The sequence below is a fragment of the Branchiostoma lanceolatum genome, chromosome 6 (genome assembly GCF_035083965.1).
Source record: "Branchiostoma lanceolatum isolate klBraLanc5 chromosome 6, klBraLanc5.hap2, whole genome shotgun sequence".
NCBI classification, from domain to species: Eukaryota; Metazoa; Chordata; class Leptocardii; order Amphioxiformes; family Branchiostomatidae; genus Branchiostoma; species Branchiostoma lanceolatum.
The window spans coordinates 12685752-12702839 of record NC_089727.1 but is presented as its reverse complement, the minus strand read 5'-3'; the positions used below and the strand labels follow the sequence as shown (position 1 = coordinate 12702839).

At 41.5% G+C, this 17088-nt stretch overlaps 3 protein-coding genes across 4 annotated transcripts in view; 2 read left to right on the top strand and 1 right to left on the bottom strand.

The window, feature by feature from the left end:
* Positions 1-8840, top strand: part of LOC136436678 (TLC domain-containing protein 4-B-like) — a 41278-nt gene extending 32438 nt beyond the window's left edge. The window contains exons 1-6 of one of the 2 annotated variants that reach the window (XM_066430859.1): positions 5964-6272; positions 6667-6753; positions 6977-7035; positions 7719-7810; positions 7932-8005; positions 8383-8840. In XM_066430859.1, the coding sequence (XP_066286956.1) occupies positions 6124-6272; positions 6667-6753; positions 6977-7035; positions 7719-7810; positions 7932-8005; positions 8383-8674 (753 nt within the window). In that variant the 5' untranslated portion in view covers positions 5964-6123 and the 3' untranslated portion in view covers positions 8675-8840. Of the gene's footprint in view, positions 1-5963; positions 6273-6666; positions 6754-6976; positions 7036-7718; positions 7811-7931; positions 8006-8382 lie in introns of those variants that run through there. The other variant, XM_066430860.1, reaches the window with a different exon arrangement.
* Positions 584-5174, bottom strand: LOC136436677 (TLC domain-containing protein 4-B-like). Its single transcript, XM_066430857.1, has 6 exons — positions 4680-5174; positions 4005-4091; positions 3483-3541; positions 3154-3254; positions 2906-2979; positions 584-1139 (listed from the first exon to the last, which is right to left on the bottom strand). Exons 1-6 carry the CDS (start codon positions 4835-4837, stop codon positions 848-850), a joined length of 771 nt encoding a protein of 256 aa, XP_066286954.1. The 5' UTR covers positions 4838-5174; the 3' UTR covers positions 584-847.
* A 2183-nt stretch (positions 8841-11023) lies between the features above and the next one.
* On the top strand, positions 11024-16767 carry LOC136436672 (carbohydrate sulfotransferase 14-like). Its single transcript, XM_066430852.1, has 3 exons — positions 11024-11444; positions 15630-15815; positions 15978-16767. The coding sequence occupies exons 1-3, from the start codon at positions 11163-11165 to the stop codon at positions 16614-16616; spliced, it is 1107 nt and encodes a 368-aa protein (XP_066286949.1). The 5' UTR covers positions 11024-11162; the 3' UTR covers positions 16617-16767.
* Positions 16768-17088: the final 321 nt, after the last annotated feature.

Here is a 17088-nt window from a genome sequence, read left to right as displayed (position 1 = left end):
GAGGACCTTTGTAAGACAAGCTAACAAGAATGCCCTTAATCTGTTGTTGTTAGCCTGTCGTGCGACGTATGTGAAAACTCGGGCCTTACCTGACGTCTCAAACGCTGCCGATGGTCACATAGTCTCTCGGTGTGTCCGTAAAACTGCCCTATTCGTTACCTGTGGTCACGGATTCCAGGTACGAAACAGATATGGTCGGCAGGTATTTGATTACCAGGTACCGTGTCGCGCTGCCAAGTCAACGCCATTGTGTTACTATGTTTATTTTGGAACGTGTCCCTCTGGTGGGTTATTACAAAACACAGGTGGGTGATGGTTACGGCACAAGCAAATGTACAAGACTACAAGGTAGAATGAATATCATTAGAGGTAGCTCATCCTCATACTCCTCTGGATTTTTATGAAATTATAAAGCTATAAACCACCAAGACCACGTCTTAGTTAATGATGTCCCTGAAGTGCCAAGAAGGACTCAATAACATAAACACCAATGGACACAATGTCAACATCTCGACAAGGGACTTATCGTGGAAACTAAACAATCTTGAGATGACCAGAAAAACAACGCCGACACCCTAAAACATTCCTCTTACTGTTAGTCTGCTTGTATTTGACCCATAACAAACGTAAAAGAACAAATACAATGTGATATCATTGCATTACCATCCCATAATGTACATTTTACATATTTCCAATTAACGGTCAAAATATTATCATTATTATGATAACTCTGATATATTTCTGAAGTAAGTGTGTCATATTTTATCAGACACGGTACGTTGTTTAAGGTGAAAAGAAGCCTGCTGATGCATAATAGATTTTATTCAACACAATTTCAGTTTGGGGGCTATAACTGTTGCTCCTTCTCCTTTCCAAATACGCGGTCTATAGCTCTTTTGCACATCAAACTAAACCAGTAGTAGTTAAGACCATTGAACACAAGTGCGCCCATGATGTAACACAAGGAAACATGTAAGGGCAGCCGACTGAAGGCATCTTGGAACACCATGACCTTGACAAGGTTGAAGGTCGCGATGCTCGTGACAAGGACACGACAGACGGCAAAGGTCACTCCCATGACGACAAAGTTCCACATATAGAACTTGGAGTCCTTGTACCCGAGCTCTTTAAGGATGACCCTTTCATTGCAAGAAAGAACATCAACAATTAAATGTATTTTCCTTTACATCAGAAAGACCGACAAAAGCAATGGTTTATCTTGTACTGGTAGTCAATGCAGCACACGGTATTTTCTTTTCCTCATCAAAAATGAAGGGGGAAATGAAAGTAAGGAAAGGAAAGAAAATAAATAAAGTAAAAGAAGAAAGAAAATAGAAAAGAAAGAAGGAAAGATAGACAAACTAGAGTTCCACGAACACATTATCTTCGCCAAATAATCAAGGCTTATTATGGAGAGTGATTAATATTTACATGCTTATCACCCCCTACAAATTTGATCATGCACCATACCATTTGGACGTTATGATGGGGCGAATGAGTCCAGTCTAGATAGGGTTAAATCATTTGGCGGTACAGGACTAGTATATGTGTAGAGTGTGCTGATATATGTTATAACTGGTCATGAAAAAATATGAGTATGTTGATATTATATGGGCCACAAAGGTTCGATATTGCAGTGTTGTAAGTTGAAAGTGATGATGAAATGGTACAGTCAATATATATGAATAGAACAAATCTTTATTCCATATCATACACATTTTGAAAGACATAGTACATGTACATGTGACTTTTCCGCACCTAGCAGTGGTGCAGTTTTGGTGCAGTGTACTCTCCAAGCTGAGGAGTGGGTCTGGCTGTTTTTTTACGTGTTTTCAGGTGTTTTTGTCAGGCTTTCTATTTTGTCCCCTTTTCGTTATGTCGCCAACCGTGTTGAACAAAAATGCCTAAACTGAACGCGTTAAAAACCAGTAGGACCCACACCTCTGCTTGGAGAATAGTTTATTTATTTGACCTACATGTACGTTTATGCAAGGCCATCTGTGACCTGACACTGTCCCATGTCTCATGAAATGCAGTGGGTTAACAAACTTTCCTTACTAATTATGCAAATTAGCTCCTGATTTGCATAGTTTGTCATTGATTATGTAAAGCACCATCTGAGCTCTCTACATACCAAACATCATGACGATATGTCGACCCCTTCTCACGTTATTCATGTCCGAATGTCAAAACAAAAACACCCACTGCAGTTCTTAACAAGCCGCTAGGGGGCCCACATTTACAGAACTTACTTTCTGTGGCATGAACTATCTACCACACAAAAATCATAACCATAGCACTTTCAGAAAATATGCCCCTAAATTTTGAAGCTCCGCTGCAGTACCTTAGGTACCCGCTAGAAGGCCCATTATCGAACTTGACCTTCCTTTCTGTAAATCCTACCCATCCATTAGATATCATACAGATCCATCAACAGCTTCTCGAGTTATGCTGGCGACATACAAATACACATCCACACAAAGCCCGCGGCAGTACCGACGGAATATACCAGGGGAACCATTTTTGAACTTAACCTCCGTGTCCACAACATCTACACACCTGCAAAAAATCATGAAGATCCATCAACGTTTCCGTCACTTTTTTTGCCTACATACAAAGACAAAAAATGCAAAGTCCACTGCAGTACTGTTGAAAAACGCAAGGTGAACCATTTTCGGACGTGACCTTCCTTTGCACAACCACTACACACCTACCAAAAATCATAAAGATTCATTGAAGCTTTCTTGAGTTACGCACCTGACATACATTCAGACCCACCCAACAGTTTTTTCAACCGAAAACATAATCTTCTCCGAGTACAAGTACTCGGCGAAGATAATAAAGGACTGCTTAGTAATGATTAACAATGTGATACGTTGCATAGTATATATCATACCATACCTACCGCAAATACACGCTAGGGTTACTTAGTTGCATCATGTAGCAGACGTTGGCATAGTAGGGCATGGCGGGATAGCTCTGAAAGACAAAAATATCGTTTTCATACTCGTGTATACTTTTATACTCCCTGCAGAAGGCCATCAGAAAACAGCACGGAATCATCACAAACGGCAATGTCGACCTGACGCCGGCCGAAGTAGAGCTTTGGTCCCGTTGTGAACCTCGCTACTCCTCGCTACTCTAGAGACTTACCGCCCCGATGTATGTGGAATACAGTGAAACCGCATGGTGCATCTTGTACAATATGAAGTCTGCTCTGCTGGCGTACGGGTAGCCAATTGTCACTATCAGTTCTGTCGAGAAATCCATAAACACAATAAAAAATTGTAAAATGTTTGCCCAGGAACACGCTTAACACGTCAGCTTGCAAGTCTACCTTTTCTTCCTGCCAGTCTCCTGTTACACCACCTTTCCCCTCACACCCTGTCACTCTATTGTATTCAAATAACCAAGGACATGTCCTTGAAATTACTATGGACACACGAAAACAAAACCTCCACACACGAAGGCAATAAACTTACGTGCGAGTATGCTGCCCATATAGAGTGCAGACAGAAACCTCACAAGTGGCACATCAAGCCTAGAAGGGCGCATGTCAAGCATGCAAAAGAAATAGAACTTAGCAAGTATGCATGGTTAACTGTCATTACAAAATTTAACGGGTCCTCCAAAACCGATACTTTTCGCATCAGTTGGATTTGGTGTAACAGAACTTCTGCCTGCCCGAAACACTGCTTAGGACTATACACTCTGATACGGGGGTGCCTAAGAATACTAGTACTTGGCAACATTTACGAAAAAAGTGCAATTTTGTGGGAAAACTTATCAGTTCTACGAGTATATTGAACAATTTCAAGGGTAGCAAAATTATACAAATAGAATTGCTAAGTATACATAGAGAATTCCGCTGCATTCCGTAAAATTGCTAATTATACAAAATGTACTTAGACATCCCTGTCTGCAGTTGTATTACAGAAGGGAAACATTTGGTTACTCCAAGAGACGGTACAGTCTGTACTATATGCATACACTTCCAGTCTTACCAGACGCCCTCTGGCGGAATCTCGGTGCAGATGTAGGCATACCAGGCGAGCGGGCCGGCGAAACAGCCGTACACCACCGCCTTGAAACTGTAGACAAAGAACAGCAAATTCCATAAAATGACAAGGAGCGGGTCAAACCAGTTATAACTTATAACCTAACTGTGCATCACGCTGCAAAAGTCCAGAAGGATTGCACTGTAACTGGGTGTAAACATGGCGGCGCAATTGTTGTGTAGTATCTTTATACATGTGTAAATATGTTTTATGTGCAAAAATCAGGTCATTTGACCGGTCTAACCGCCCCTCGACACGAGCTCGAGGTTGTTGTTTAAACTGCCAGCGCGACTCCTTTTCCTTCGTCCCTCTGTCACTTTCTGTGAAATAAGTGCACAAATTACTAGCGTTATCTATTACTGGAAGTTGCTACTGTTTCTCCCCAGGTTTAATTTCTGTTCTCTATTTCTATCTGGCTATAATAATCACATATCCATTCCTAAATTGTCGTAAAGCTTTTCCGAGTTGTCTTGCTTCGTGACCGATAAACTGAAATGGTATCAAATGGGATTGCATTAGAATTAGTTCCACTGCAACTGAATATTATGAATAAGAATATTGTGAATAAATGAGATTGGTGTGAAGTGTTTGTTTGGAGGAGGGTCAACGGTAACTCATCACCTGTCGTCCACTACATGTCGCTTGTCCTTGGAGATGCCCCCATAAGACGAAGACAGCCAAGTGAATACCACGGGGCTGAGTCTGAAGACGGCCAGCCAAGTGGCACACGAAAACGCCGCGATAACGACAAGGAACGTCTCAAAAGCCATCTTGGCCATGCTCAAAGGACAGAGGTTCGCTGATCTAGTTTTGAAGAGCACTCAGGCCGTTCTTGCTCTCAGATCATTAGTATTCATTTACAAATCTACATATCGGACTGAACCATTGCGATGAAAGGTGTACGTGTCTTTATATGCTAATATATCAATCTGAGGTTCAAAGGTCTTGGGTGGACACATAGGCGTTTCTGTGACATGTGCTTCAAGCCATGACATCGTGCTTATCAGGAGATCTTTCACAATGTTGAAGTTACCGGTACCAAAGTAGCGATACGTACTAAGTAAGCCGTACCGGTTACATTGGGCAACGACTATATACCGGGCTAACCTGGAATTAAATGGCTGATTCAGGTAACCAATGACAAAAAATATCTGGCTACACATCGCCATTCTTAAATCCCACTTTTAGTGTTGCGCTTGTGGTCATTGTTGTGCAATAATAGTTTTAGTGGCAGAGTGACATGCCACGTTGTCCCGTGAAATAACTAGTTAGGGACAACGTGACACTGCATTCAACTTAGTAATCTATACAAGGAACAAAATAAACTTAGCAATGATGATATGGAATAGCAATATAACGTTACATGTAACATACAGTGCACCGAAACATCCTACCCCCCTAAGTCGTTGAGTTATGTGACTTCTATATCTGCTTGGCTAGGGGCAAGTGCATCAGTCAAACAGAGCAAGGAGGTTGTATATAGCTTGAACAGAGATGAGAAGCGCTTTGTGCCACCAGCGTAACATTGAGCTACCAAGGAGGTTATATCTAACCTCCTTGGAGCTATGAACTGCAGAATAGAGTGGATCCGGGCTCGAGTGTTTGAGACTTCTATATCTTCTTGACGGACATCTGCACCAGTCAACGCTTTGACTCTTCAATGTAAATTTCAGTGTGTAATTATGTTTTGAAATAAGTCAGAGCGTATGGGCGGCGATACTTGAGTGAAAATTGTAATGGCATTATCTGATAAATCTTTTAGAATAAGATGAGCAATTTTAATCAGGTTGGCGTTTTGGTATTGCCGTTGTTTGTTTGTTTGTTTGTTTGTTTGTTTGTTTGTTTGTTTGTTTGTTTGTTTGTCGCTGGGTAGGTGCTACCTACTCATTGCTTCCATGTTCCAATGATCGGTAAAAGCTCTTGTAAACTGTAACGTTAGGCATAAGAATAAGAAAACGTCCGTCGTGAAGCCTGCTGTGTAGGCTACTGCCTCTTTGTAACCTGGCACCTCCACTGCCGACCCCTGACCGGAAAAGACGCCCCTAGCTTTCTCACACAGGACAACATGAGTTTTGAGACGTTTCTCGTCGTCACCGCAGCGTCTTCGTGCGCCACTTGGATGGCTGTCTTCGCCCTCAGCCCCGCTCTCTTCACCTGGCTGTCTTTGTCTTACAGAAGTCTCCCCAATGGCAGGCAACGACTAGTAGACAACCAGTGAGTTACCAGTGCCCTCCCCCATAGTACATGTATACCCATGCCGATGATGGTATACATTGGGAAGTATATCAAAGAATGTCTAGACGTTAGAAACTCCTCCAATGATTGTAAAATCCCATTGTCATCCCATACTACTACACCATATCTTATAAGATAGACTTATTAGCCTAATAGAATGTTATCTATGTACCAATGAATGCCATACTTTGTACCTTGTACAATTGTTGTGCAATAAAGTTATTATGTATACGTAACCGTCTAGATCCCTTAGCCAAGCCGGCTTTTGCACCAGGCAATCTCTTTGGACTTCGGACGAACGCACAGCCATATACAATTGTAATGATGTAGTGTTTTACTAGGTCCTATCCTTTGTACTTGAAATATTCTTCAGTTTCAAGACGGTGGTGCATGGGACGTTCGTCGCAGCGCTCGCCTGGTATGCCTACACCTGCACCGAGATTCCGCCAGAGGGCGTCTGGTAAGTCAAGCAACCGCTCAAAAAAAAATCTGACTAGTTACTCTGTAGCCCGAACTCTCTTCGTGCCTTTACGAAAAACGAGCAAACACGGGTTGTTTTCCGTCAGATCTATACGATTAACTTGTGGCTTATCACATTATGGAAAATACTTTGAATACCATTGTCAATATACCGTACCGTAAGAATTACGTAAATCACGTGAACTTGATCCCATCTCATCTAGGTTGAATGCACCACTTGTGAGGTTTGAGTCTGCGATCTATTTTGGCTACTTATTATCAGGTAAGATGTTAATGATTATAATACATTGATAGACATTTGGAATAAACCGATATACCAATATGACACAAATCAAGATACTGTACATGAAATATTATGAAACCTACATAAAATGTAAGGTCCTCAAAATCTGGAAAACGAGTTTTAAACTTTAAAGTGACAAAGGTTTGTTGGTACAGAGTGAATACTGATAATCTGATGTAGATGCCCATGTAAAGTGCTCATTGCGCGTGGTTTTTATTTCGCGCTAAGGCAAAAATGGAGTGTTCGCGGTGGTTTAAGCTCGCGGCAGCCCTACAGCCACATACTGTTACAGTATTGGACAAAAATGTTCGCGGTGGTTTTAAGTTCGCGGTGAACCAGTTGCCGCGAAAATCGCGAACATAAAACCACCGCCAACATTTCAGCATTTACAGTATGTCGTCAATGTTAGTAGCCTCCATAGTAGGCTCTCTGGGACTTTGGAGGGGGGCTTTTGCTGATGACTTCTTTTCGTACTGGGTCTTTTGTGCAGCCAGCCCGTAACCACTATTACAGGCCTAATAGTTACGGGCTGGCTGCACAAACGACCCAGTACGAAAAGAAGTCATCAGCAAAAGCCCCCCTCCAAAGGCCAAGAGAGCCTGCTATGGAGGCTAAAGCTTAAGAGCAGCTTTAAAACCCTGTTTGTGTCTCTCTTCTAACAGACCTGATTCAAACAGCGATGTACCCGCACGTCAGCAACATAGAGTTCGTCTCGCACCACGTGCTGTCGTTATATTCGTCCTTCATCGCAGCGGTAAGTCTAGTCTCCAAGCAGATGTCGGTACGGAAAATCGTTATTTCCCGACAAGCACGCATTCTAGTTTACTTGGAGATTGTGTGAAATAGTATACATGTGCATTTGTTTCGTTTCACAGAGCTATCCCGCCATGCCCTACTACGCCAACATCTGCCACATGATGCAGCTCAGTAATCCCAGTGGGTTTTTCCGGTATGAACAGTTTAGTAACTAACGTTATATAGTACAGTACTTTTACTTCTAAACTGTAGTGATTTTACCTGAGGTTCACTTGTAACCTGAAGAGTGATCTTTTTCATAATTGTTGCGGTAAAATCCTTATATCATTTATGCGACAAACCACAAGTAACGTACAACTGTGAGATCGAGGGGTTCATCTTATTTCAACTTCAGTTTAAAATTCTCTCGGAGTCTGAATTTCTCTGTTTCTGTTTTCTTTCCTCAGTTTCATGAGATACAAAAGTAGATTTTGATGTAAAGTGTATGGACTAGCAATGCAAGATCAATCATTATTTCCATCGAACATTCTGATGTAATTCTAATCGTTTCTCTTTTCTTCCCACACGAAGGGTCATCCTAGAGGAGCTGGGGTTCAAAGATTCAAAGTATTACGTGTGGAACGGAATAACCCTCTTAGTGACATGTTTCATCTCCCGCATACTTGTCACCAGCATCGCGACCATCAACTTGGCCAAGATCGTGCTTTTCCAAGACGCCCTTAGTCAACTGCCGTTTCATGTTTCCTCATGTTATATCTTTGGGTCACTTTTTTTCAATATCATGAACTACTACTGGTTTGGTTTGATATGTAAAGGATTCGTAGACTACTTCTGGGGAAAGGAAACCAAGCAGAAGTTGTAACGTGACTTAGAGTCTAAACTGAAACATGCATGCTGCAAATTCAGTTAGACGGGTAGCGCTTACGGTGAACGTTAGTAACTGACAAGTGCAATAGTTAGAGAACGGTTGGCGGGCTACCGACCCCCAAAATAAACCCTGTCCGTGACGGCGTTTTAAAATCTTTCTTTTTTACCACAGGGAGTGATGTCTTGTTTTTAGCCTAGCTGTCCGTCTGTGTGTATGTGTCACGTGTGTGTGTTCCGCCATTACAGTTTCTGCATGCACTCAACGTATCATCAAATTCTCATGATCTCGGATTACTTGTTTTAATTGAATTTTTACAAAAACAAAAGGAAACAACCATTTGCATGTAGGTAATGTCACAGAATTATATCCGAAATACTAACAAAACCGTCGGTAAATGTTAGACGTACATGTACATTCCTTTGTTGAATCGCGCACTTTTGTGTTTAAAAAAAAGGCATCAAATTTGGCACTCATATTCCTACACAAATCTGGACTATCCAATTCGGCCGAACGCTCGAACGTGGCGAAAACACTGCATGCACGCAGGACTCAAACATCTGCGTCCGTTAAACTAGTCTGAACTAGCTTGGACAGCTGCCAGATACAGGTCATTGCTGTCCCCAGAAGAGCTTTGAGTCAAGACGTTTGTCAAGTGTGCGAAATAGCGCACGTACTCTGTTGGCCCTGCAAACAGTTGTAGGAAGCGAGTCGTGAACCCGGGAGGTTGACATGTAACATGTTCGACAGGGCGTCAAAGGTTGAAAATTCAGCAGATGATGTCAAACAACAAGAAAGACCGGCCCTACCGTCGTCTGGGACAGATCAGGACTCCTACAAAACTTTTCTTATAGGGGCCAGGGGGTGCCAGTATCATTTGATACTTGAAAAATGCTTTGAGTTTGACAATCAATAAGATATGCCGTTATGATTTGCGTCGATTATAAGCGAGCTTGTCGTCAAAAATGTGTTTTTCTGTCGAACAGAATCCCTTGCAGGCACGTTGGTTGTGAGGTTTCACAGCTGACACACTTCGATTGTAAAGTCGAGACTCGTTTGTTATGTTTCGCCAACGAAACATATTGTTTTTGTAAGGTTTCTTCTTCTTCTCCTTCTTCTTCTTCTCCTTCTCCTTCTTCTTCTCCTGTCAAATCTTCAAATCGCTTCTTCTCGGTCGTCCGTCGATCAAATTAGCTGAAATTTGGTATGCAGGTAGAGTACGTGTATACCCCTAGACCCTTTTTAAATTTTTTTGATATAAGTTTTTAAAATGATTTTATGGAGTTTTTTTGGTCATTTTCAGACAAAAGTCGCACATGATGGCCTCCAGTGCCGTGGTGTTGAAACCTGAGGACCTGAAATTTGGTTCAGTTGTGCATTGGATATTTACCCAAAGGACCCCATTATTTTTTTTGGCATACACTACTTCAAAATGATTTATTTTGCAATTTTTTCATGCAATTTTTGGTTATTTTCTGTCGGGGCCAGCAAGAAGTAGGTCATACTGTAACATAAGCCCTCCTACACTTACCATGTCTGGGAGTTAAAACCAAGCAGATGTCAGGGGGTACCTCTACTAATGGTATTACAGAAAGTTATATGTTGTTGTTGTTTATTGAGATCTCCATTAGATTGTACATTGTAAATCTATTCTTCTATACATCTATATTTGAGATGTAGGTACCTATAGGAAAGGTGACTACACCTGACAATTACTTATGCTAATGAGGACCTAATTCGCATAATGTATGCATAAAGTTGTATGTCCCTTACCGTAAATGCTGCGGATGTTATCTTTGAGATGTAGGTACCTTTAGGAAAGGCGAACACACCAGACCATAAATTATGCTAATGAGGACCTAATTTGCATAATCAATGCATGAAGTTGTATGTCCCTTACCGTAAAAGCTGCGGATGTCATCTTTGAGATATAGGTACCTTTACGAAAGGCGAACACACCTGGCCATAAATTATGCTAATGAGGACCTCATTTGCATGATTTATGCGTAAACTTGTAATTCCCTTACCGGAAAAGCTGCAGATGTCAGATTTGACATGTACGTACCGTTAGCAAAGGTGATCACACCTGGCCATGAATTATGCTAATGAGGACCTCATTTGCATAATTCATGCATAAACTTGTATTTCCCTTACCGTGACAGCTGCGGGTGTCATCTTTAAGATGTAGGTACCATTAGGAAAGGTGAATGCACCTGGCCAAAAATTATGCAGAAACTTGGATTTGCCCAGGAGTTATTTTGGGACAGCCCACTTCTTGCATGAGGAGTATGGGCGAAACATCCTGAATTTGCTCTTAAAGCAAATGACGGCCAGTCTAGTTTCATCAGGCATCTCACGTACATCTTGACCTTGGGTCACGGCGGGTCAAAGGTTACTAGAGGCCGAACGGTACCAGAGAGTGGCGATGATGTAGTCGTGTGTCTCCTTTTACGGCTCTGCGCTGCGGTTTTCGGCAGTTTCCAGTATGTTTAGCACGCTTAGGAGAGCGTCGTGGCTGTTTCTGACTCTGATGGTACTGTCATGTGTGGGGATGGTCTTGTTTTGGAAGAATATGTTTCTTTCGGGGAAGGCGAGCGGCCCGCTCGGCAGGAAGTCGCTCGGCACGCGGGTGTTATCTGAGGCCGGCCCGCCTACAGATGGAGCTACAGACGACGTTTTACTGAGGAGATTTCTGGAGAAGGTCAACAACACCATAGACGCACGGATAGCGGCAAAAGTCAGGGACAACAAGCAGGCACAGTTACAGGTATAACGGAGAAAATTAAGTTAGCATAGCTGTAATATGAGTAGGTATGTTGTTGTTGTGGGGTGACGTTGACAGATCAGCTGGTAGAATGTCAACTTTGACACTTCAGTTTCTGTGTCTGTTTTTCCCTTTTTAATTTGCACTTTCTTTTGATCTATACGCTTTTCAGACACTGTGAATTAGGGTTCTAACGGTGTCACTTAAAAGACGTATACATTGGCACATTGATATTACATGAGCTGTCCCCGTCACCTGGACACAGGTACCCTAATAAATGCCCATACCTGGTAACTGATATCTACCGGTCCATTCAGTACATAAAACGTACTGAATACCCTTCTGTCTTTTACCCTTTTACTTTAAATGCATGCATACCTTGCTGCTATGTGAAAAGTGAGGTAACCTTTTTGTCTAATGTCTTCAGTATTTATCTTACCACACCTGGTCTAGGTTATGTTGCCGGGATAAGAAAGCCCACCTTTTCTTGACAGACGATAAGAGCATTTGGATGGCCTACTTTCAATCATGCAGCAGAACAGTTGCAGGTTACAACAAACACATAACTGTTCTGTGAAAAATTACATTCATAGTCAATATAATCTTGGATCAAGTTATTAATATAGTGTAATCAAAACCTGATTGCTAATATTATGATTTCATAAATGTTTGCTCAAGCTAAATACTACCAAACTCTTCTGTGAAGAGATAATGTCCAATGAAACGTGATGACCTGAGGGCAAAGGATACTCTTGTTTATGGTACCTATATCTGTTTATCTTGTCACGCCAACAATCCCTTTTGTAGATTTAAGGATTCATTGGAGCAAGCATACAGTAGCCAGTTCTCCTGAGGTCTCTTTGTAAACATATCATGTTTTGAATTTGATAGATCACATACATCTACAGAAAATGCACTTTTTTTCCTATTAGGGAATATACAACTGTTTTCTTTTGATTTATTATTGTAGATACTTGCACCTGATAATATGTCATTCTGGAACAGCTTAGACGATAGCAAATGTTTTCCTAAAAGTGTATGTCAGAAAACCCTTTCATAGCTGACTCCATAACCCACATTTCGATATTGCTGTTTTCACTGATTACAAATCGATTCATGATTGCTACATGTGGTAATTACAGTGAGAACTAAAAGCTAGTCCAAAGAAAGACCATGGCATCGTCTTGCTTTTTGACTCAAAATTTCTGAGTTTAAAGATAAAAAGATCTGGTAACAATGACATGTCTCAGGTTGTAGCCCATTTGGCAGAGGTTATGACATTTCTGGCTTGTAAATAGGACAATACATTGTTACCAACCTTGTCCCAAATCAAGGAAACTCTTGTACCAACCTCGTCCCAAATCAAGGAAACTGGGGTAAGAGATAGGTCACATGAATTGACCTGGGCAAAAATCATGTCTCCACAAATTGGGTTACAGTACTTGTCAAAATCTGTGTGGTACCTGCCCAGTATTTGAATAGTTGTGTTGATTGATAACTTAATTCCAGGGTGTAAACAGCAAGAACCACCTGTCTTTAATGAGACGATTAATGAGGGATCCCAATTACAGTAAATAGTTCACAAAAGACATTTAAACAGATAAGAGTCAAAAGACCTAAACTGTCCCTAGATTGAGGGTGTGATCCACTTTTTCACACTTAGAGCTCTAAATGCCCACCTGCTCCCTCCAATTTACCAAAAAAACACATTGAAGAGAAATAAAAGTAAGTTGCAGTTTGCAGCTTAAAGAATACAGGTTAATGAATTTCATATTGCAGAAAGCAAAAATAAAATATTTTGACTCCTGAATCGTGGAAAGATGTCAAGGCTGCCTGTCATACTGCCTGATCACTTCCAGTTCAGTGAATCCCAAAAGGTATTATTTGGGAGATAACCTCTTTTGTCAATTGTGTCAAATCGATGGTACCTGCTTTGAACACTGTTTGTTGGTGTGTTTCAAATGTTTGTTACCTGAGGGTGGGCAGGTACACCATGCTTCAAGCATTTTTAGTTTGGATGCTTTGAATTTTATTTTTGTTAGCTGGTAGGCATTATAGTTTGTCTAATTGAAATATTTTTTTTAATTTGGTTGGGTGTTAGTAAAATCAAGTCCATGGTAAAATGTTTTAGGGTTGGTTTTTTTGCCATGGTTGTATAAAACATTTTTACATTGGGTGCATATTTTATATTGAGTGTAAAGAATGTTTTTGGGTGTGGTTTTTGGGTAGTCTGTATAACGCAAACTCCAGCTGTCCTGGGATTTCTGTCCCCTCCCCGCTGCGGTTACAGGGCGGCAAGCCGTTACAGGAGCTTGATTGAGTTCAGACTAGTTTTTGGGTACAGTTTTTGGGTACTCTTGTTTGTTGTGTATTTTTGGAAGCTAACGTTGTCAGACATATTGACTTGTTGTGGTGACAAATGGAACTTTCCTATCTTGTATCCTGCTGAAACAACCGTGATGTACACATAACAGCCGAAAATTCTTTCATCAGGTTGGTGGATCGATACACCTGGGTTCTTAGCTACACAAACAGTGGGATTTTCAACATTTTTGTAACTTTTCAGCATACCTTCCTCAAACCAAGAACACTGTACTAACTGTAGTAAAGTTCATTAAGCTCTGAGGAAGGTAGCTGAAAGGAAATGTGGGCAAATAAGATCCCATTGGTTGCATAGCTTATCACCCAGCATGTATGTACACATCACAGTTTGACTTCACTACTTGGGCCCTGTCTCATCTGTCTGTAGCCCTGACCCTCTGCTCATGCCGCTGGGACTTCCACTAGACTTGAAGGATTGCAAAATTCCTTCTGCACAACGGCCACATCAAGTTTTCCTTGGGTGCATGTTTTCCATTCATAATTGATTGAGACAATGTATCCAGAGCATCACACAAGGTCCTTGCCCCATGTACCTACACATTAGCTGTTGGAGCCAGTTAAATCACACTTTTAGCAGGTATCCCACTGGCCACTGCTTTTTAGAGCCCTGCTGGACAGTGAGAGTTTTGTTGTACACAGACTAGAGGTCGGAGGGCAGCCAAATGCTGTTGGAAAGCTTGGTTCGACTTTCCTCTTTGGCTTTGGTTTTATTTTGATCTTCCAGTTCATATTTTTTTCTATCCAAGAACCAAGGAATCAAATTGGTGTGGCCTAAACTTCAACTTGTCCAGATACAACAGCAGGAATTCTTCATGTCCATTGACATCCCAAGAACACTTTGTCTCACTTACACCCTGAGCCACTCTCACCAAATTGTCCAAATACCCAGAAGGGAAGTTCATTGACATCCAGACAAAATATGGCAAAGGGAGAAGCACTTGCATTTTATGCTAATGTCTATTTCCCTGTTAGGCTTTTATTTGGCATCAAGTTTTATTTGTAATTGTAAGTGATAAGGATTCAGGGGAGTTAATTATAATTTCTGGTACATGATCCAATTCTGTAGTTTGACATTTTCTGGACATCCTCTTCAAGTTTTAACATTAGTCCTGATCATACTCCTCAGTCTTTGGAGTTAAAGTGGGAAAAGGGAGGGGACCTAGACAGGTCAATGGCCTGTGGGAAAAGGGAGGGGGCCTAGATGGGTCAATAGGTGTACAAAATGTCTGGCAGACATGTAGGCCCCCTCCCATTTCCCACTTTAACTCTAAAGGTTAATGTAAAACACACCACATTTATAGGGCCCTTGTGACTGAATGCCAATGGTGGTTCCTTGCCTGTTGTGCTCCAGTGTTGACACCTTGAGCACACTAAAGGTCCCACTATACTCTAAAACAGAAGAGGTGTGCCCAGATCATGATGGGTAACAGCTCAAAGTCAAACCAATCAGTTCCGTGCCATCCAGCATGCTACAATGTACCTTGTCTGTTATACTGCATAAACTGGTGTGTTACGCTACATATACTGATATAGATATGGTTTGTTAAGCTACATAGAAGGTAAAGGTCTCCCTCAGGTGTCTAGTAGCAATTTCCCCCTTGTTTCAGTAGTAAGGTTTGTAGTAGTATTCAGGGTTGGTTTTTGCAATACAGACTCTCAGCCTTTGTTTTCATCATGATCAAGATTCCATTTCAGCATTATCTTTGTAAATCTTTGATATGATAGAGCCAGCAAATTATTCTGCCATGGTGTAACCTTGGCTTAAGTGTATGCCATACATATATTCATCTTTCATTTCCTCCACAGCTCCACCCCAGCTCCAGAACCAGTCACGTTGCAGGGGTGTGCCAGTGGTGTAAGTGCCAACAGAACCTGACAGAGCTGGATGTTACCCATACTGTGTACCATCACATCATTGTCAGTGACAAGTACAAGTTTCTCTACTGCTACGTCCCCAAGGTAGCCTGCACCAACTGGAAGAGAGTTATAAAGGTAGAATTATAGACTTCTCATCAAATCTGTATCTATTGAATTATTCATGATTTGATTCGGATTATAAAGAACTGAAATATAGCTGTGTCTCAAAAAGTTATACTTCCCAACCATACTTCTGAACTATTTCCTTGGTTATTCACCAAAACTTTATTTCTTCAGGCCTTAGAAGGCAGTCTTGCTTCTACGGACCAAGAAATCGACATCTACGAAATTCACCGGAAAAACTGGACCTACCTGAAGGACTACGACCAGGCGGGGATCCAGCACAGACTCCAGAATTACTACAAGTTCATGTTCGTGCGCGACCCCCTGGAGAGACTCGTCTCCGCGTACAGGGACAAGTTTGTGGAGCATCCAGAGGAGTACTTCGGAAGACGGTTTGGAACAAGGATTCAAAAGATGTTCCGAAACGGGATGTGGAACATTCTTGGAGCGGACGTGACTTTTCAGGAGTTTGTCCGCTTTGTGATTCAAGCCAAAGGGTATGACTTAAACGAGCACTGGCAGTCCTATAACGAACTGTGCCAGCCTTGTGCTGTGAACTACGACTTCATTGGCACATATGAGAACTTGGAAGAAGATGCAGAACACGTCTTGAAAGTACTCGACGTGGACAAGAAGGTGTCGTTTCCAAGGCGACAGGCACAGATTTATAACAAAAGGACTACACGAGAGGTGCTTAAGGAACATCTTGATGGCTTGCCTGATGCTGAGAGTTACCTTCGCAAACTGTGGACCAAGTATAGCTTAGACTATGCCATGTTTGGGTACGGCATGCCTGTACGGGATGCACGGTAGGAGATGGAGCTGCTTTTATTACGTTTACTCTTTAATGTTATTCCACACCCTCATTGGTACGGCCCTCTGTACAACTACTTGTTCATTAGAAAGATTTTTTGTAGAAATACATATATATACACATGTACTGCTTGGACATGATTTAAGAGTCGCAACAGAGTCGAAAACAGTTGCTGCATCTTGCCAACTTTTAAGACGTGCCTGAAACACCAGATTGGAGGGGCTTTCATTTTTTTGGTGCTATTCCTACAGTATGTTCAGTATAATAACTGGCTTCGACCCCCAAAAATCTAGGTTTACATACCTTAACCACTGTATGAGTGAATGCAGCTCAATCATGCCACTATCCTCATTCTATAAGGGAAACTGAATGTATCATTAGGTATACAAAGCTATATCTATATTTCGGCAGTGAATAGTATGTTTTTTGTTGTTATTGTTAACATTTGCGTTTTCTTGTAAGTTGTATACC

What these genes read in the sequence shown, in the direction of transcription:
- LOC136436672 (XM_066430852.1), top strand. Translation starts at nt 11,163, where the DNA reads ATGTTTAGCACGCTTAGGAGAGCGTCGTGGCTGTTTCTGACTCTGATG. An exon ending in ACAAGCAGGCACAGTTACAG is followed by an intron (nt 11,445 to 15,629) that starts GTATAACGGAGA and finishes TTTCCTCCACAG; the next exon opens with CTCCACCCCAGCTCCAGAAC. An exon ending in ACTGGAAGAGAGTTATAAAG is followed by an intron (nt 15,816 to 15,977) that starts GTAGAATTATAG and finishes TTATTTCTTCAG; the next exon opens with GCCTTAGAAGGCAGTCTTGC.
- LOC136436677 (XM_066430857.1), bottom strand. Translation starts at nt 4,837, where the DNA reads ATGGCCAAGATGGCTTTTGAGACGTTCCTTGTCGTTATCGCGGCGTTT. An exon ending in ATTCCGCCAGAGGGCGTCTG is followed by an intron (nt 3,542 to 4,004) that starts GTAAGACTGGAA and finishes GCGCCCTTCTAG; the next exon opens with GCTTGATGTGCCACTTGTGA. An exon ending in TATGGGCAGCATACTCGCAC is followed by an intron (nt 3,255 to 3,482) that starts GTAAGTTTATTG and finishes ATTTCTCGACAG; the next exon opens with AACTGATAGTGACAATTGGC.